Source organism: Lepidochelys kempii, chromosome 5, assembly GCF_965140265.1.
Source record: "Lepidochelys kempii isolate rLepKem1 chromosome 5, rLepKem1.hap2, whole genome shotgun sequence".
NCBI lineage: Eukaryota > Metazoa > Chordata > Testudines > Cheloniidae > Lepidochelys > Lepidochelys kempii.
The window spans coordinates 131,020,414-131,040,589 of NC_133260.1; the positions used below are offsets into that span (position 1 = coordinate 131,020,414).

Here is a 20,176-nt window from a genome sequence, read left to right on the forward strand (position 1 = left end):
CAACTCCCATCGTAGCCATGTATCCCTGAAACGCCAACTCCAAGCAAACTCTGCCTGCTCCAATATTGCTCATCAAAATCCCTTATTCTATGCATGCCTCCTTATGCTTCCCTTCTTCTTTCCTCCTTCATACTTCTATTACCTTCCTTTTTAAAGTTAAAAACATTTCCAAATTAAACTTATCAAAATGTTTAATTTATTAAAGATAAACCTTTTAGATGTTAAACATTTAAATATTTGTTTATATGTAGGACTTCTGATTTTAGGTTTTAACCAATAAACACTGAAAAAACACCCAGTAAACACACACAAATAAATAAATAAAAATGGTTTTTATCCAGTAAATACAGGAAACAGTTACTTGTCTCTAAGGGCTTATCCCCAATGAAGCAGTAATGAGAACTATGGGGGTGAGACTTTTAAATCGCACTTACAAGCCACATGTGAATTTGTCCATGTAGACGCTGCTAGTGCACACTAAATGTTCCCTAGTGTGCTTTAATGAAGTGCTGTTTGAAACAGTACTATGTGAAAGCGCACTAAGGAATATTACAAAAAGATTACTAATTACAGTATATACTACTGCAATGAGTAATGTATATACTGTAATATACATTATTCATTACAGTATACATAAAGACAAATCCCAGAAATCCCCCCAATTTTGGACATCTACATAAAACTCAAAATTACTAAAAAGTAAACCCTGAAAAATGAAATTAAAAATTCTCCAAAACAGAAGCCCTATTTATATGTTTATACATTTAATTTATAAAACTAAAAACTTAAATGGGCCAAGTCACAGAAGAGGCCAGAGGGACTGGGAAAAAGGAGACTGAGGAGACATAGGATGAAGACAAGAGGGAGTCTTTCAGGGGTCTGAGGAGCAAAAACTAACCTTTGCAGGAGGGACGCACAGTTAAAATGCACCCCTCTTCTAGGATTCCTTTGATACAGGAAACTGTACAGTGCTTGTTCTACCCCATGTGCTACTTCTGAACTGCAGAAATGCTTCTAAGCCCCACCATCTAGTCTACTCCCTTAGTTCCTCCAGGTTCCACTAACATGCTCCATAGCTGTCCCTACCTCCAGCTCTGCCCCTCAGACAGCTTCCCTTGCCAGCATGCACATCTTTTCATGCAGAATTCAGTGATGGAAATCCAGTGCATGATGAAGTTTATTTAAAATTTTTCTCCTACATTTCCCTGGCTGTGAAACATCTCCTATGTTCAAATGTCTAGAAACCTGCATAATGGCATGCAATCTGAAGTGTAGACAATTAATTTGCTGAAGAATCAATAATAACTTCATTACTTTGAATAGAGCAATTTTGAAAATCCAGACACATTTTGATTACCTGGCACATAAAATTCTTTAATGCTAAATTTATAGATACCTTTTTTCAAAAAAAATCTCCTCCTATCCTATAGTATTTGAAACATATTTGCAAACAAATCAGTCAGTCCATTCAAAAGTTTAAGGGAACTAAAACTAGGATTTATAACAGAAGTATAACTACAACCTTAACTTAACCTTAACTACGGCGTCACTATTAACATCTCTATAAGTAGCAAGTGATTGTGTTATTAGCTATGCAGGCCATGAATTTAGCAATTTACATTCTCAGGGAATGTTGGACCCTATTCAGTTTGACCAGCTGAAGATCAGGAAAAGAGTTTGGCATCATCCCTGGAAAACTTGTCATTTCACTATGGTTATGGAATGAACATCAAACTGTGTCAAGCAATCTGCAATTAAATAAGATATCTAGACTGAGATATCAACAATTTATTTCAACATCATGGAACCATAATTACTTTGCACCATAATGCAAATACTCAATTTAACCGAAAAAGTTAAAACTTCACAATAATGTTGGAATGCATGTATTGATGAATTCCTATCAACATTTTCTCACCTTAAAAGCATATACACCAGAGCAGCAATGAAAGTGAAACTGAGCGCTACAGCCACCAGGACCTGGTCACTTATTCCTTCTATAACCGAATCATTATCTAGTTTCAAACTCTGAACTTCTGCTTGTTGACTGGCCATTCCAGGTCTAAAACATAAAAAGAACATATATATAATATATATATATATATGTATGCACATATATATATACACACACACACAAACACACACCCCTCTTGAAACTATATATAATTTATTGCTTGGAGTATATACCAAAAAAAGTGAAATGGGAGAAAGAAGTTGAATTTGACCATATATACACAGCTTGTTGTAGGGGTTTGAACTAATGCCATTATAATACCAGCAAAAGGTTTAAATGATTGGCTGCTGCCTAAAGTGTTAAAAATAAACAAGATTTTTTTTAATCTACCAGATATATTACCTGGGGATCCTTGATAGGAGAGACTGCTTGATTTGACGTGTTCCAAATATAGCCTAATTACATCAAGTATGCATCCATAATCTGGAGTGCTAGGGTGAGCCACGGGTTCTCAGACTTTTTTATAGTATAGACCACAACTTAACAGATGTAGTCTTTTGGACCATCCCCTACCTATGGCAACTACAGGTGGGATTTTCATATGCTATATATGTCAGCCTAATGTTGCTACCAGTGAAGTCAATGGGAGTTTTTGAGAAATCCACCCTATAGCATTTACTTACCCAAAAGAATGTTAAGTAGTATTAATGGGGGGATGGGGGAGGAGATAATCATGCCTCCTACTCTTGTTCTTCATTGTATCTGCCCTTCCTACATGTTCCATTTTCATCTGCTGGAAACATGGACATCTAGCACAGCACACCCAGCCACTTTCCTCAAACAGCAAGTGCTCCTCAGAGCAGTTTGGAAGCCTCTGGGCTAAGCCTTGAAGGAAGAGGTCATTTTCAGATTACTTCTTGTTCTAACCCTTAACATACCATTTGTTTTTGTTTTTTTTTGTTAACTTCATATGGCAAAGGTCAGAGTGATTTGTATTTTAGAGATAAGGTTGACTAAACTACAGCTGGAGAGGTAAACAAAACAAAATTGGCTGCAACCAGCTGTTAAATCACTCATGCGGCAATCAAGAAGGGCTCTGACCCACAGCTGTGAACATTATGAAACTACCCAGAGAAAATGAAGCTGGCTTTGGGAAAGGAGTGACATATTTACAAAATATCATGCTGGAGCTGTGTTCCATCACAATTAAAGTTTTAAAAATATTTTTCCTTGATGGTAAATGTGGACTCTTGGAGACAAAATCTGAGACTAATCTAAACTTGTATAATTTATATATTCTTCTACCTCTCTCTCCACCCCCCTCAGTACATACACCACCATTTTAGGACTCCCTGAGACTCATATCCATTTACCACCATGTAACTTATACCTCCTTATACAATAAATCATTTCAGAATTTGGCCCTTAATGTTTGAAAAATGCCAGCAAGGAAGTTGTTAATTAGCCCTAAATACACACTAAATAGAAAGAAAGAACACCAAAGTCATGGAGATTAGTGTGCACCAGTAATGGTATCATCACACTTAGAGGAAAGCATACCCATTATTCTGCCACAAATTCCACCAGTCTACTACTGATAGTCTCAAAAAACATCTTTTCACCAAAACTCAATGTGGACCATGAAGGTCTGTTCTTTTGTCAGTGTGGGGAATTTACACGCTAGCCTCCATTACATTTGTGGGAGCTAACTACTTCAGTTTCTGTGCAGCAGTGAAGAAAGACAAGCCAATGCATTCTGCTATCCCAGTAAGTGGATGAGAGATGATATTTTTAAGGACTAGAAAAATGGGGAAAACTTACCAAGAACGAAGGGTCGATTCCTTTCAATGTTCCTATATACTGGCCTTCCACAGTGAAAAACCAAACGGAACGAAGCATACATGAAATAAGTGAAATGACAGTTTCTAAGGGCTTGTCTTCACTATTGGGGTAAATCAACCTAAATTATGCTATTCCAGCTAAGTGAATAACGTAGCTGGAGTCGACGTAGCTTACGTCAACTTACCGTGGTGTCTTCACTGTGCTGCGTTGATGGGAGACACTCTCTGGTCGACTTCCTTTACTCTTCTTGGGAGAGCTGAACTACCAGGGTCGACTGGAGAGCACTCAGCCATTGATTTAGTGGGTCTTCACTGGACCCGCTACATCAACCTCTGCTGCATCAATTGCAGCAACGCCAATCTCCCCTTAGTGAAGACAAGCCCTAAGTAGTCCTAAAATATGCCTCAACCTGAACAGAGACCATAGCTTCTGTAACTATGGTTGTAACAGTTTGCCAGCTCTACTCGGCACTGGTGAGGCCTCAGCTGGAGGAGTGTAACCGGTTCTGAACAGCACATCTCATGAAAGTTGTGGACAAATTGGAGACACTCCGGAGGAAAGCAACAAACACGATAAAAGATTTAGAAAATCAGACCTCTGAGGAAAGGTTAAAAAAACTGGGTGTGTTTAGTCTTGAAAAAAAGAAGACTAAGGGGATTTGATAAAAATCTTCAAAAATGTTAAGGGCTGCTGTAAAGAAAATGGTGATCAATTGTTCTCCATGTTCACTGAAGATAGGACAAGAAGTTGCAAGAAGATAGGACAAGAGTTGCAATCTCTGCACTGACAGAGATTTAGGTGAAATATTAGGAAAAACTTTCTAATAATAAGTATAGGTAAGCACTGGAATAAGCTTCCAAAGGAGGTTGTGGAATCACTGTCATTGGAGGTTTTTAAGAACAGGCTAGACAAACACCTGTCAGGGATGGTCTAGACATACTTGATCCTGCCTCAGTGCAGGGGGAACGGATAAGATGACCCTTTGAAGTCCTTCTACCCCTACATTTCTATGAGTCTATAATTTGCACTTATTATAGTTTTTCCCAAACACCTGTGCCAAAGTCTGTTTAAATTTTTACAGAACATCTTTTCCAATGGTACCAAACCAGGACTCTCAGAAAAATCACAACTAAAGTAAAGTTAGAATTCACACAATAGACTTCATATATATGAATATATAAAAAAAAACCTCAGGTCTTTCTTTATGGACAGGTCCAGGTCCTATGTCCTACCCCACTTAAATAATACTTTCATCAGACTATGGTGCCTTAGGCTTAATTATCTTGCAGCCCCAACCACCATTTAATAATGATTTTAGGATAGGAATGACCAAGAGAAACAGTACTGGTCAAGGGAATATGTGGGAAGTTATACGCGTATAAGGTAGGGTGTGAATTTGAAACTCTATAGTTATACCAGCATAATGCCCTGTGTGGAGACACTTATTCCAGTATGAGTGCCTTTTTTCAGTTTAACTTAACTCTTTCAAAGCAACATAAGCTAAATCAGAAAAGAGCACTCTTGCACCAAAATAAGAATGTCCACATGGGAAGTTTTACCAGAATAAAGTATAGTGATGTGACTATACTGGTGTAATTTTATCTGTATAACTTCCTGTGTAGACAAACCCTGAGGCTGCAGTGCTAACCAAGTCTTTCAAGCACCAATGCCTTGGGACTGAGGGACTGGGCTCCCCTCTCTGCTGGGCTGCTCACGAAGCCCAAGTTCTGTCTTCTTAGCAGTTATACACACACCATGTTTCTGAAAAATCATTTTCTGGAAATGGAGGGGCGAGCTTGACAGTCCATAGCATGAAACAGTTTATACTCAATGTCTCCCTCTTGGGTCACATTTCCCTTCCTCTCCCCAAGTCATAAAGGAGTTCAAATGTGTTCCCCCTACATAGAATATGTACCTGTACTGATGATCAGCTTCTCTGGACGTGATATCATGTAGCTGTTAAATAATATTAAGAACAATTTCACCAAGAGATACCAGTACTGGATCTTGACCAAGATCTTTCTAAACGGATTTGTTGCAATTGCTGGCTGGAAGTGAAGCAAGAATTATACTGGGTACCATAAGAATGGCCATACTGGGCCAGATCAGTGATCCATTTAACCCAATATCCTGTCTTCCGACACTGGCCAATGCTAGATGCTTCAAAGGGAATGAATCATTTGAAGCATAGTATAGTTGGAATTATGTTTTCCAATGTGCATTACTTTGCATTTATCAACTTTGAATTTCATCAGCCATTTTGCTGCCCGGTCACCCAGTTTTGTGAGCTCTCTTTGTAACTCTTGGCAATCTGCTTTGGACTTAACCATCTTGAATAATTTTTATCCTCTGCAAACTTTTCCACCTCACTGTTTACCCCCTTTTCCAGATCATTTATGAATATGTTGAATAGCACTGGTCCCAGTATAGATCCCTGGGGGACCCTGCTATTTACCTCTCCCTTCTGAAAATTGACTGTTTATTCCTACCCTTTGTTTCCTGTCTTTTTACCAGATCACCCATGTCCACATGTTTGTTGACCCCCTCAAAGAATTCCAATAGATTAGGGAGGCACAATTTCCCTTTATAAAAGCTGTGTTGACTCCTCCCCAAGAAATCATGATAATCTGTGTGTCTGATAATTCTGTTCTTTCCTATAGGTTAGTCTTACCAGACTAACTGCAAGAATCACCTCTGGAGCCTCTTAAAAACTGGAATCACATTAGCCATCCTCCAGTCATCTGGTACAGATGTTGATTTAAGTGATAGGTTACACACCACACTTAGTAGTTCTGCAATTTCATGTTTGAGTTCCTTTAGAACTGTTGGGGGAATACCATCTGGTCCTGGTGACTTACTACCGTTTAGTTTATCAGTTTGTTCCAGAACCTCTACTACTGACATCCTAGGCTGGGACAGTTCCTCAGATTTGTTATCTAAAAATGGCTCAAGTGTGGGAATGTCCGTCACATCCTCTGCAATGAAGACCAGTGCAAAGAACGAATTTAGATTATCCGCAATGCCTTTGTCTTCCTTGAGTGCTCCTTTAGTCCAGTTGCTCCATTAATTGTTTGGCAGGCTTCCTGCTTCTGATGTACTTAAATTTGTTACGGTTAGTTTTTGAATCTTTTGCTAGATGCTCCTTAAATTCCTCAAATGAGACCAACTACCCAAGAAGCAAGGTCAGAGACTTTATCTTAGGAAAAGTGTGCTAATGTTTGGAATGTCTGACACTACCTTTTTCCATCTCTCTTCTGAAATAAAGATTCTCTTTGATGATACCTTGAGATGCTGGAGTTTTGTGTGGGTTGTAATTGGTCTGCTCACCTGTCTGCTCAAGCTATGTTTCTGAAGGCTTTTAGAAATGGCTTCTGGGCCCTGTGTAACATGATGAAGTAAACCTGACAGGGCAGACATGTATCCCTTTCACTTGAAAGGAGGGATGATACTTGAAAGGAGTCAGTTGTGAACACTCATGAAAAAGTTATGAGTCCAAAAAGGGAGCACTATATAAAATGCTGCTTCTTAGAGCACAAGCTGAAGTATATCTGGGTAATTCTCCCCAAACACATCTTCGATAGACCTCCAGGAATTTTATTTTCATATTCTAAGCTTGGGAAGACAATACTGGAATGATGGATTTCAGTATTTCTCCCTGTAATATTGATTTCCTTATGGAGTTAACAAGAGACACAAGATCTGAAATAGGGTGTATGCTATTGTTTTCTTTGTACCACAGAGATTCTTGTGACCTTTTCAAAATCTCTCTCTCTCCATGGAACTGGTTTTAGTGTTCCAATGCGTAAGAGATGGGCTAATTCAAATTTCATTTTCTGATGCGATGGAAGGTCTTGTTGATAGCATTGGTTTATTTTAATTTACTTTGGGGGAAAGGATAAACTTATCCCTGTGATAATGAGTCCACCCTGATTTTCTCAAGCACCCATTTTTTGAGATGACTCACTTCTGGATGAGGCCCCCTCCACTCTGGTAGAAGGGCTGGGATATGCCCAGACTTGGGAAACCCAAAAATCAAGGGAAGCTTTGTGGGTTGTATGGTTTCCCAGAGAATCCCTGCCTTGATCTTCCAACTCTGAGGAAAGGCAGCAATGGCCTCCTCCTAATGTATAATATCTATGCTGGAAGAGAAGTGACTACAAAGGGAACACTTGCTGAAATAAGGTGGTTTGAATAGAGAAGCTTCATTGGAAGAAGGGAGAGACTTATTCCCCTTGTGTAAAGCTTCACTGACAGCTTTGTCTCTCTTTGTTCCCCAAAGAGCTTATCAGCAAGATATTTGGAAGGATATCAGATGTTAGCCTGCCATTCCAATTTCTTCAAGTGGTGTTATAGGTCCCTTGGACCATGTCTTTGGAAGTTTTGAACATATAGGAAATCAGAGTCAGGTGGAACAACAGCTCTGAAAACGTTGCTAAGGAAATCAAGTTTAAGGTAGTTTTATGTAGGATTTACTTTGCCTTTTTTGTGTATGTGTGTATGCTTCAATGGCCTTTCAGTTGAGCACAGAGCTGCACCCAATAAGACTGCAGCCAATATTCACAGGGCTGAGGCGGCTGTATACAAGTTTAGTCTGAGCAATTAACTTATTCTTTTGTCTATGGGTTTGGCAGGAACAGACTCTCAGCTGGTATGACTATGCCCTTTACTAAGGAAGCTACAGCAAGCTTAACCTTAGGCAGAGTAATGAAGATCTTTTAGTCCTTATATACAAGTGACTCTTGATGGGGAATTCCCACTGTATCTTAATCACAGCTCTTCAATTTTGCAAGGTTTTGGTTGTTAATCTTCTGAAAACATAAGCACCTGAGAAATTAGAGCCCCTATTTGTGCATAATTCTTGGAAACTTAGTTGAGAACATGAGGTATCTGGCTCAAAGGCCCAGCTTTAGAGATTTCTCCTTTTCTTTTGAGAATCTAGAGAGGAGATTCACCCATGAGAAGCTTTGAGACTTTCTGCTGTCTCTTTAACACCAGTCCCTGGGCCAAAACCCTTGAGAGAAAAATGAGGGTGTGTGTGAAAGGATTATTTCACTCCATGCTCTGGGCTGAGCGGGGACCGATTGCACTGAATGAGAGTTGAGCTGCAGCCACTAGCAACTCACTGGCATCAGAAAGGTGGCAGTAGCTGGCATCCTTCATGGCAGCTGTGGCCTTGCAGTAAAACAGCTTGTGGGATGGGCTTGTTTAATAGCCAACTTCAGCATGGACCTTGCCTATATGTTGACCGGGAACAGTTATTTCTTCGTCCTGGTTGATAGAGGAAATCATTCCTTCTCCTGAGATTCAGGAGACTCCAGTGAAACTTTTCTGCTTGCTTTACAGGCTGTGGGATTCACGGGGAGCAGCAGCAGGGAGGCTTTGAAAATCTTAACCCCTAGTTCCATGCCTCTGATTCTGGCCAGGTGTCAGGGAAGAAAGCTTCCCTGAGGCCTGCTCAACTGTCTTACTGTAGAGCTGGGTTTCTGTGGCCTACTGTCCATCTGCCATTTCTCAGAGGGGAGGAGAGATTAAATCTTTCAGACCCCCTCCTGAAAGCCAAAAGATTTTCTAAATTCAGCAGTTTTGAGGCGAAAAGCCTTGAAGCCACTGAAGAAACAGTGATGTTTAGTTAAGAACACTTCAAAAATCTTGTGAAAGCTCTGCTGCAAAGGGAGACTTGAATTCTGCTGTATGTGCTGCTTGGAAGGCAAAAAATTCTGGGGAGGTCTTCCTGAGGGGCATCCCTAAAGCCAAGCTCAGAGCAAAGATCTTGGTTGCCTCCAGTTGCCATACAGAAGGGGTTTGCCCATTGTAAAGACTGACTGACAGGAAGGGAACTGAGAAACATCAATTTCTAAACTCCCCATGGTCCAAGTTAAAACTGACATGTTGTTTGGAAGTGAAGTATGTATGTTATGGGAGATGGATGTGGGTAAGGATTAGGGGTATGTAGGAGACTGAATTAAATTTAGATTTCAGCCTCTCTACTTATTGATTTTTACTGAAGTGTCTCAGGGCTCTCCTAGAGAATCAGCAATGAGTTGACATAGGTAAATAAGGTTTGTATTCAACCACTTTATTAAATTCTTGCAATGCTCCATTATTTATGCAAATTATTATTTTTTTAAAATGATATTTACCTAACCTTTTCAGCTTAACAATTTTAGTTGAACGAAACTAACTGCAAGACCATGCGTTTTTCAGATGCCAAATAATCCATTTAAAAGACATTCTTCCTTCTCTGTGTTAAAAATTTGTTCTCATCATTTCTTTATGATGTATAAAGGAGGATAGAAAGGTGTTTTTAAAATTTGTTCCTTCTCTTTTATACTAGAAATTCAGTTCTTGTTTATGCTAGTTTTCATGGAAGACTATGGATGACTGGTAAAATTACTTCAGAAAAAACCAAGTAAGTGAAACTATTAATTCAGAGGAGAGGTAACTTTTACTCAGACTTTTAAGAACTGATTGTTAAAGAGAGAGTCTCCCAACTGATTATTCAGTTGGATGGATGTCAAGAAAAAACAAAGATTCATTCCCACACTGCCTTTCAATTAAGGAATGAGAAAGCTCACAATCCTCCAGCAAAATCAACTTACAAACGACAAAAAAACAAAAACCAAACAAAAAACAGCAAAGTTATTTTTTAAAATAGCAAAAAATTTCAGTCCCTCTTTAAACATCAAAAAAGAAGCAAAAAGGACAATAACCAATTTTTTAATAGCCAGTCCTCTTTAATCTCCTGGTATTTCTAATACAAAATAGCAGGGCTCTCCAGTGAGAAAAAGAAAAGAAGAAATTACCTTATCTTTTGCACTGTGACCCAACTATGTCACAACTGGTTTTATCAGGACTTAGTTAAATAGCAGACAAGCAGATACCAGATGCAGTTGCACCATGAGTCTCAATGATTATGGAATGGAACTATACATAGACAGATTGGTAGGGACTGGGGTGGTAGAAGGGTATAAAGTAACATAATTTATCTGGGCAAAATTGTCATTACAAGTTACCAGCTCAGGCACAAATTCTTGCCTGCTCTTTATCATGGTGACTCAGATTGATGATAGTAAAACTAATGATAATTTACTCTCTTGTCAACAAAGAATTATTTGCCTTAGGCAAGTAGAATTTTTCAAGGCTGATTTAATTACTGTCAGGCTAAAAATTCACATTGGTCACAAGTTATCTACTTGATCTCCATTGCTCCTTTCCCAACAAAGGAATATCACAAATAACAGCATGTTAAATTACAACAGTAGCTTTTATTCTTGGAAGCGCACACAGAGGACATTGAAATTTAAGGGCACAAAGCAGCATGTTAATGCAGATGTATTACCTCATCATGCTTCTGAACTGCCAGCTAACAAAAGAAATACTATCAAGATTCTGTTTCATATGGCACAGCTAGAACAATGCCACATAACACCACTTAGGAGGACACTAAAAATGAACTAGTGCTTGCCATAGTATGTGAAATAATTATTGCTGGCTAGACAGACCAAAATATTCATGATTTTCTACATTTTCCATATATTTTAGTGTCTCTTACTTCACCAGGGATGTCTTATCTGCTATTTTACTTCCAAGAGAGATTACAAAGATCTTAGACAGAAGGGTCACATAGGTACAGGAAAAATGAAGGACCTTATTATGGCTCTGCATGATGGTCTAGAAATGACACACTGAGATAATGGCATGAAAAACGAGTAACCAAGAAATTAGTAGGTCACATACATCTGTTGACTTTCAGGGCATAGTACAGGGCTCATCAGTTTGCTCAAATCCCTTACTTAAAGATGGATTTGAATTGATAGTGTCCTTTTAAGGATTTGTTGAGGGTGAATAAGGGGAAATTATTTACCTGAAATTGTGTTTCTCAGAAGACAATATTCTGACAGGATTCTTGCTCCTGGGCTTTTGCTTCTTAGTGCAAGACTGGTGGAATACCCTTGGCTCTTAAACGATTTACATAAGTGAGGGTAGCAGTAGCAGGGCACAAGCCCAGGCCCCCCTAATGGCTGTTGCATGCCAACTCCTGCTGGTATAAATACTGTCCTCTAAAAGTGCTAGTCAGTTTCTTTGGTTGCAAAGGAGATGAAGCTCCCAGGATAAGACAATGCAAAATGATTTATCATGACTAAAAAAATACATATCAAAGAAAAATGTACCAGGATAACAGAAAAAATAACTAATCCAAAAAAGAACTGGACATTAACTCTTGTTGTCCTCATAATAGGATTAAAAAATAAACAAAAGTTTTGGAAGGAATATAATCCCACAGCGTTTATCTAAACGGAAATGGAACGAAATTAAGGTTCAACTCACAACTATAATTACTTATCAGTGCAAGTCTGTGCATGGATACTTTTATTTTCTATTTTTATATAATTTAAGTTAATTTTTATGGACAATAGGGCACTTTTTCCAAAATAAGAATATGCACATATGGATTTACACTGATATAATTAAAGATGTGACCTACAACTGATGTAGTTATTTTGGTTCCTTTTACTATGTAGACAAGCCCTCAAACTCTGGGGGCATAAACTACCCTTTAAATATTGGGGGACAGTGGAAATTTTACTTGGTGCCAGATTATCCCAAATCTTCCTACTGCAAGGTTTCTTCCTGTGAAGCACTGGCCATTGGTCTGATGCAGTCAGACAATTTCTATGCTCCCTTAGTCCACTTCATGCAGAATCCCAGGGACCTTTCAACAATTAATGCATAGAGAAGGGCATCACTGGGTTAAGTACATGAGCATAGGAGAAACACTGGCAGGACAGGAACTCCAGCACTACCTTGCAGAGGAATCTCAGAGGAGACTCTAGCACACTTATTGCTTGTATAATCTGGTGTCAGACAGATCAATCATTAGGCCCTGAAACTTACCTGACAAGCTGGTATCACTACTACCAAAGGAATTTCCACATCAGAGATTAAAATTCACAGAAATAAATGGTTTAAAAGGAACTTTCATCAGATTGCCAAGACTACATTAAGACTGCATGACATAGGGGGCATAAGCTTTCGTGAGCTACAGCTCACTTCATCGGATGCATTCAGTGGGAAGTTTTAAAAGTATCAAACCTTGCATGAATCGGATGCCAAGGGGCTACAGAGACCCTGGTCTATCTTCCAGTAGCTCACGATATGTCAGTAAGATGCCTAATATCCCTGGCTCACACTTTGCCACTTCCTTCTGGGCGAACATTCTTTAAGAGCTGAGGAAGATCTGCTGGTATCAAGTCTAGGAACTAAAAGCCATGAGCAAGAATTCTAGCAGATGGCATCTTTAGAGAATGGAGGGTTATCAACTGATGCTGTCTATATCATAGGCAGTAGGGATTTGTTGATTTTGACTATGTAAACATGATGAGATGTTTGCATACCAGACATGTGTTTACACATTTAAGTAAAAATAATATAAATAAACTTCAATATTAAAGACTATTTTGTTAATTTTTATTATACTTAATAAAAACTGCAGACAGTCAAACTAAAAGGAGGAAGGACAACATCTGAAACAGTCAAGCAACAAGAGCAATTTTTAAAATAAGAGTAATTTATTAATTGCCAAGATAAATTCTGTGGGAAGAATAAAACGAATACTATTTATTCGGATAGTGTGTTAAGTGTTCAAGCAGTGAGTATTAATAGTATCAACATTACCGGGTAACTACTTTAGAGATACAGCTACAATACTTCTGACATTACAGTATTAAATAAGTCATCTTAGCTGGTGCAATCAAATCTATACCAGCACTTTTGGTGTCACCGAGACCTATGCTGTCACCATGATCCATGTGAAACACTCACTCAAGGGATGAGCAACTGTTCTTAGAGCCTCTACCAGTCTCAGATTCCCCCTGACCCCTGAACTCAGTGTATTTGTGAAAGAGACCTTTACAGCGTTGGTAGCTTTACCAGTAAAGTGGAAATTTTCCTGAAAAGCTGAGGTTCTTCAGCTCTGCAAGTGCAGTTTTACTGGGAGGGTGTCCTTTGCGTCCACGTAAAAACCCTTAGGACTGACAATTCCATACACTTACCTGCTGAACTAGGTCTTTGGGAAGTCTGGGGTCAGTAGCCTCTGGGAAACATCTTTTCCTAAAGGAGAAAGAAGAAAGTAGGTATTACTCTCCTGCTGGGGGAAGAGATACTTCAGAGGGTGAAAATGTTGCAGGGTACAAACACCCCTTCCTCTCCAAGAAGAGTTTCAAAGACTGAATCCCCGAGAGAAGATACTACAGAACTAAAACATTTTGTTAGAACTGAAAGACCTCTCTCTCACTGTATGGGTGAAACTCTGCAGACAGCTTGCAGCAGACAGACAAAACCAGTTTCAGTCCAATTCCTAGCTAATAGGGTGTCCACATCACATAAGTCATCATAATTGACATCCTTTTTGGCTACCTCAGCAGACAGGCTAAGGATTCAACTGGTTACTGAGACTGAACTACCCGCTCACCCCTCTACATATTCCCCCCACCCAGTGCAGAGTTGAAACATATTGGGTAGGCAGGGTGGGGAAACACTCAGTCACTGCCTATACATTACCTGTTCTGTGGGTAAACAGGAATTCACTGTGGACAAACAAGACCTTATCAAGAAGATATGAAGCAATTTTAAGAATGAGAAAAATATCTGACAAATTCCTCCTTTTAAAAGCCACTCTCACATTCTCAAACTATATTACTTACTAGTAATAATTTCTATGAACATACTGTCCTCATAAATCCACAAACTGTGTTGTGAGATAGTTGGAACAATTTAAAAGCAGTTAGCTAACTTGGGGTGTCCTGGTTCATTGCCGAATGATGACAGACTGAATCCCTAGTTCCTATTGACCTGCCCAATGTAGATCCTATGGAGAAGCAAAGAAGTAGAGAGGATGGGTGTTTCTCTGCGGAGGCAATATTTTCAGAGAATACTGGTTACTTATAAGTAACCTACTTTTCTCCCATGCAAAACTGCCTTCACAGATTCCTAATGGAAAGGGAACGGTAACTCAGTCTTCCTGAAACAAGTATCTATCTCAGCATTAAATGATCTTAACTGGTCATTTCCACTATTTATGTAAAAATATTACTTTCACATTTTTAAAAACATTTCTTTATTGAACTGAGCAATACAAAGACTATATACATATAAATGTCAAGCATCTCTTTGATTTGACAAGCTATGGGTCATACCTGCAAACACCACTGAATGCATCCGATGAAGTGAGCTGTAGCTCACGAAAGCTTATGCTCAAACAAATTTGTTAGTCTCTGAGGTGCCACAAGTCCTCCTTTTCTTTTTACGAATACAGACTAACACGGCTGTTACTCTGAAAACTACCGATATACTGTTCAGCACTTCTGTTACGGCAGTTCCATGGAACTCAATAGAAATATACAGGCTAATAAGGCCAAGAGCCAGTAGTGGTTATAAGGGGCATGCCCTGTCAATGTCAAAAATTGAGTGTGAGCAAGGACCCTGGCTCTTTGAGCTCCAAGGGCTGGGAACCTAGTTTCTCAGAATAGTTGACATCTAAAATCATCCAAACTGGAGTTCTGAGCTGTACCATTTTAGGCATCAGCGTTCCCTAATTAATGTTTATCGACTGGACTGGGAGATGGAAAACAAAGAACCAAATAGACCAAGTTTTCTTTTTTCAAACCAACCACTTATGTGGAACACTGTGCTTAGATCCAAATTTCATTCATAAACAGGCAAGAAGGCAGGACAATACATTGTACGTTGGGGAGAGAAATGAACAGAATAGGTGGCAGGGTGGCCAAGTAAATATAGTGGTGATAGAAACCAGGCTCACAACCGGACCTGGGGACCCAAAACGGGAGGAGGAGTATCCGGGCTCACATCGGGATGTGAGCATGAGCTCACGAAAGCTCATGCTCAAATAAATTGGTTAGTCTCTAAGGTGCCACAAGTACTCCTTTTCTTTTTGCGAATACAGACTAACACGGCTGTTCCTCTGAAACCTGTCATCGGGATGCAGTGGCCTACAAGGGCCATAGAGGTAGGAGCGTGTGTGTGTTTCGTGGGGGAGGAGCAGCGAAGGCTCGCCAGGGATCAGGCGCCCAAGGGGAGTGTTGGCGGGGAGGGGGTGGGACTCGCCCTGGGGCCAGGCGCCCGAGGGTGGTGTACTTGGTGGGGGAGGAGTGGTGGGGCTCGCCCTGAGACCAGGTGCCCAAGAGGGGATGTGTATTTGGTGGAGGCATGAGTGGCCATGCTTGCCCCAGGACCAGGAGGGTATATGTGTCATGAGGGAGGGGTGGTTCAGCTCACCCTGGAGCCAGGCGCGAGGGGGTGTTTGGTGGGGGGGCTCGCTCCAGGGCTAGGCGCCCGAGGGGGGTGTGTTCGGTGGGGGAGGGGTGGGGGCCTCGCTCCAGGGCCGGGCGCCGGAAGGGGGGTGTGTTCGGTGGGGGAGGGGTGGCGGGGCTCGCCGTGGGGCCGGGCGCCCGAGGGGGGGGTGTGTTCGGTGGGGGAGGGGTGGCGGGGCTCGCCGTGGGGGTGTGTTCGGTGGGGGAGGGGTGGCGGGGCTCGCCGTGGGGCCGGGCGCCCGAGGGGGGGGGGGTGTTCGGTGGGGGAGGGGTGGCGGGGCTCGCTGTGGGGCCGGGCGCCCGAGGGGGGGGTGTTCGGTGGGGGAGGGGTGGCGGGGCTCGCCGTGGGGCCGGGCGCCCGAGGGGGGGGGTGTTCGGTGGGGGAGGGGTGGCGGGGCTCGCCGTGGGGCCGGGCGCCCGAGGGGGGGGGTGTTCGGTGGGGGAGGGGTGGCGGGGCTCGCCGTGGGGCCGGGCGCCCGAGGGGGGGGGTGTTCGGTGGGGGAGGGGTAGCCGGCTCGCCAGGCGCCCGAGAAGGCGGGTCCAGCCAGGCTCGCCCCGGACAGGGTCCGGCCAGTCGGGCAGGGGTCGGTACCTCTCTCCGCTTCTGGCTCAGCCGAGGCCTCCCCGTGGCCGGACTCCAGCCCCCGCCCGCCCTGTGCGCGTGAGGCGCGCCTGGCGCATGCGCGGCGGCGGCGGGAGCGGGCGGGTCCTGGCGGCGGCGGCGGCCCGGTGACGTGTCTGCGCCACAGCCCGGCCCAGGGAAGCGGCGGCGCCAGCGACTCGGCCCCGGCAGCGGTGTCTGGCGGCCGTGCCCTGCCGAGCCCGCCCGCATCATGTTCAACGTGGAGAGCCTGGAGCGCGCCGAGCTCGGGGAGAGTCTCCTCACCTGGGTGAGTGACTGGCGAGCCCGGCCCGGCCAGCCCCGAGCGCCCGCGGCCTGCGGCTCCGCCCTCACCGGCCCGGCCCGGGGGTCAGCGCCCGTGTCCGGGCTCCCCCCCGTGGGGTGTCAGCGTCCGTGTGTTCCCCCCCTCCGTGTCTGCCCCCCTCCCCCCGTTCGCTCCTGGGGCGTCAGCCTCCCCCCGCGGGGCGTCAGCCTCCCCCCGCGGGGCGTCAGCCTCCCCCCGCGGGGCGTCAGCCTCCCCGCCTTGGCCTCCCCTTCACGTTTCCTCCATCCCTGTTGGGTGTCAGTGTCCGGGCTCAGATTCCCCCTGATGCCTCCCCTCCTGATCCCCCCCCCCATGGGGTGTCAGTGTCTGGGCCTCCTTCCCTTCCCCCCAACCACTGCTCTCAGTGGGGTGTCAGTGCCCGGGCTTCCTCTCCAGATTCCCCCACCCCCAGTGCAGTGTTAGTTCCCAGGCCTCCCCTGAGTTGTCTGGCCTGGGGCCTCAGTGTCTTCCTTAGGTCTTCCCTCCCAGTTGTCCCCACAAGGTGTTTCTGAGCCAATATTACCCTTCAGAGATGTCTCTCTCTGCGCCATGGCCTCCCTTGCCTCTTAATTCACCCCCTTCCCAATCCCCGCCTCTGACCTCTTCGCACCCCCAGCTCCCATGACTGTCCAAGCAGAAGTGTCTCCTCTCCAGTTGGTCACACCCCACCATGATGTGTCTCTGTGTGCCTGCTCTCCCCCCCCACCCGATGGGGCATCACGTTGGTGCCAGGACCTCACACCCTCCAATATAACACCAACGCTCGCCACCCCCCATCTTTCTGTCTGTGCTAAGAAATCCGGTCCTATCAACATATGGAAGTGGACTAAACAACCTTAACTCTGTCTTGTATTGACACCATGAGGAAAAACAAAGAATACCCCACAGTATAATTAAAAATCACTTTAGTTTAATCTGGCACCGCACATACTAAAAAGGTCAAGTGAAGGTTGTTCCGGTGTTTTAATTGTGCATTTCTGTGTTTGGATTTCTCAATTTCCTAGGTTTGTAATGCCTGTTTTTGATGTAGCTGTGATATTCCTGTAATGTGTGTTTTACCCTTAGTTACTTGTACATACTCTCTATCTTAGCTGCAATTAAACATTTTATCTGAAAATATCATTGTTTTTTAAAAAAAATAAAGATGTCATGTCTGAACACTAAATAAGAAACTCAAACGCACATGTTACCATGTGATATCTCCAGTGAGTTGATGTGTAATATCAACCTTAAAATTACTTTTTTATTTTAACTTCTGTGACCTGATTCATCAGTATGTTCTGATTCTGGTGTTGTTCTGGAGCCTCATAAAGCATCTAGCACTAATTTAAGATGAGTTTACAGGTGTTTTGCATCACCAGAACAGCACAAAGTAACAGGAGTGCAGTGGTGAATCTGACCTTTAATTTGCAGGTGACTTACTGGTTTAGTTATCTGGAATTATAGACTAATTGTTTGATTTGTATTTTGTCATTTTAATTCTTTACATGTATATAGGCAAAACTACAAGGTAAACTTCCAGCACATGAAACTGTCATAGCTGAAAAGGAAGATATTATTCACTTTTTTAAAATGTTGGTTGTGAAACTCTGGAGTCAAACTGGGCAGCAAGGGTATTTAAAATAGGTGAGAGGGGATTACTGGGCATGTGGGGAATGGAAGAAAAGAGTTCTCCCAGGAAGTCAAAGTGGATAAGCAGGGATATATAGGGAGCAGAGGGATTTAGTGGCATGGTTGTAGGTAGTGGGGGGAGGCCAGGGGCTGTGATATGGGACAGTTAAGTGAAGTGTTGTTCTGTTTTGGGGAGACCAGGGGTATACACTTGGCAGGAATCTGGATTGGAGAGACCAGGCAATCTTTCTTCATTGACCTTTTCACATCTCTGCTAATGCACATAGCCACTTTTTCTCCCTTTGGCTCTCCACAGTGCTGTTTTCTGTGGTTGGGGGCACCTGAGGGAGTGCAGGGATTCAGCAGGAGCTAGTTGGAGTTGAGAGGAAGCAGGTGTGTGTATGAGCTTGGGGAAAGAAAGATTATGTGTGGCGGTTAAGAAGACCAGTGCTATGAAAAAGGAAGGGCTTGAGATGGGGTGGTGGATGGACACCAGTCTCTGAGCATCTCCGTACTTTAAGGGCTCCCTGTTCTCCTACTTCAGCTGCCCTGGCAGTGCTGCCATGGTGCATGGTGGAGCTAAAGCAGCAGTGCCACAGCAGCATTTCAAGCACTGATGCCTACTAGCCTGTGGCCATTGAACCTTAAAGAGCAAGGGTGATTGATTATAGGTTCGGTTGCCTGATACAATGGTTGCCCCAGCTAAGAGCGACCTGAGCTGTTGACCATGGCCCTGTCTATAGTCATAACAATTAGATACAGTAATACTCAGTTTATGTACAACCTATTTTCTTAAAATGCAGTCTGTACACGAGAGTCTGTGTTCTGTTTTTAAGAGAATTTGGACCAAAAAAGTCTGACAGTGCTAAATTTCTGAAAGTATACATACTAAAATTAATTTTAATTCATACATACAAAGTTTCCTAGGATTTAAAAAGGAATAGTAAATCAAAGAAATTTCATAACTAGATAACAGTAAAATTCACAAAACTCGCACTTAGTAAGTTCTTTCATGACTCAGGACTTCTCCATACAGGCTTTCGAATGTCCCATGGAAAGATGGTCTGCATGCACTTTCAGTGATAAACTATTTCACTCAACTTACATATGCATGTCTAGTACCAGTAGCACAGTGGGATACTTTGTTTAAAAAACAAACCAACCATTGTTTGTGGGGAATGAGGACTAGTGAATATGGGTGAAGTATGTTTTTAAACTATTGTCCCTTGACAAAAATCAAAGTAGATTTTGCCATCACCACCACAGAAAGGCATATGTATCAACTAGAACTGTTCCTGCTACGTATCAAGTTTGTATCCCTTCTCACTGAGGCACTAGACATATTCAGTAGAAGGTGGCAAACTTTCGTTACCTTTCAAATACTTATTTTCAGTCTTTTCACACAGATGAATCATTTTGCTCAGTTTTGTTTGTTTTAAATCACCCTGGGGCAAAGAAATGAGCTGGAAAATTTGAGTCTGAAAGGTGAAAGTTGGAAAAAGTTACAAGCAACT

The 20,176-nt window shown here is 42.6% G+C and overlaps 2 protein-coding genes across 14 annotated transcripts in view; one reads left to right on the forward strand and one right to left on the reverse strand.

Moving 5' to 3' along the window:
- The window catches only part of RNF170 (ring finger protein 170), a 44,955-nt gene extending 28,137 nt beyond the window's left edge, over nt 1-16,818 (reverse strand). Inside the window, exons 1-5 of one of the 9 annotated variants that reach the window (XM_073345904.1) lie at nt 16,718-16,818; nt 13,849-13,906; nt 5,712-5,752; nt 3,776-3,819; nt 1,919-2,062 (exon numbers count right to left, since the gene is read on the reverse strand). In XM_073345904.1, the coding sequence (XP_073202005.1) occupies nt 1,919-2,055 (137 nt within the window). In that variant the 5' untranslated portion in view covers nt 2,056-2,062; nt 3,776-3,819; nt 5,712-5,752; nt 13,849-13,906; nt 16,718-16,818. Of the gene's footprint in view, nt 1-1,918; nt 2,063-3,775; nt 3,820-5,711; nt 5,753-12,889; nt 13,239-13,848; nt 13,907-14,991; nt 15,095-16,717 lie in introns of those variants that run through there. The other 8 variants (XM_073345902.1, XM_073345910.1, XM_073345901.1 and 5 more) reach the window with 8 other exon arrangements.
- HOOK3 (hook microtubule tethering protein 3) overlaps nt 16,802-20,176 on the forward strand; it is a 143,195-nt gene continuing 139,820 nt past the window's right edge. For all 5 annotated transcript variants that reach the window (XM_073345890.1, XM_073345889.1, XM_073345888.1 and 2 more), the window contains exon 1: nt 16,802-17,015. In XM_073345890.1, the coding sequence (XP_073201991.1) occupies nt 16,959-17,015 (57 nt within the window). In that variant the 5' untranslated portion in view covers nt 16,802-16,958. The remainder of the gene's footprint in view (nt 17,016-20,176) is intronic.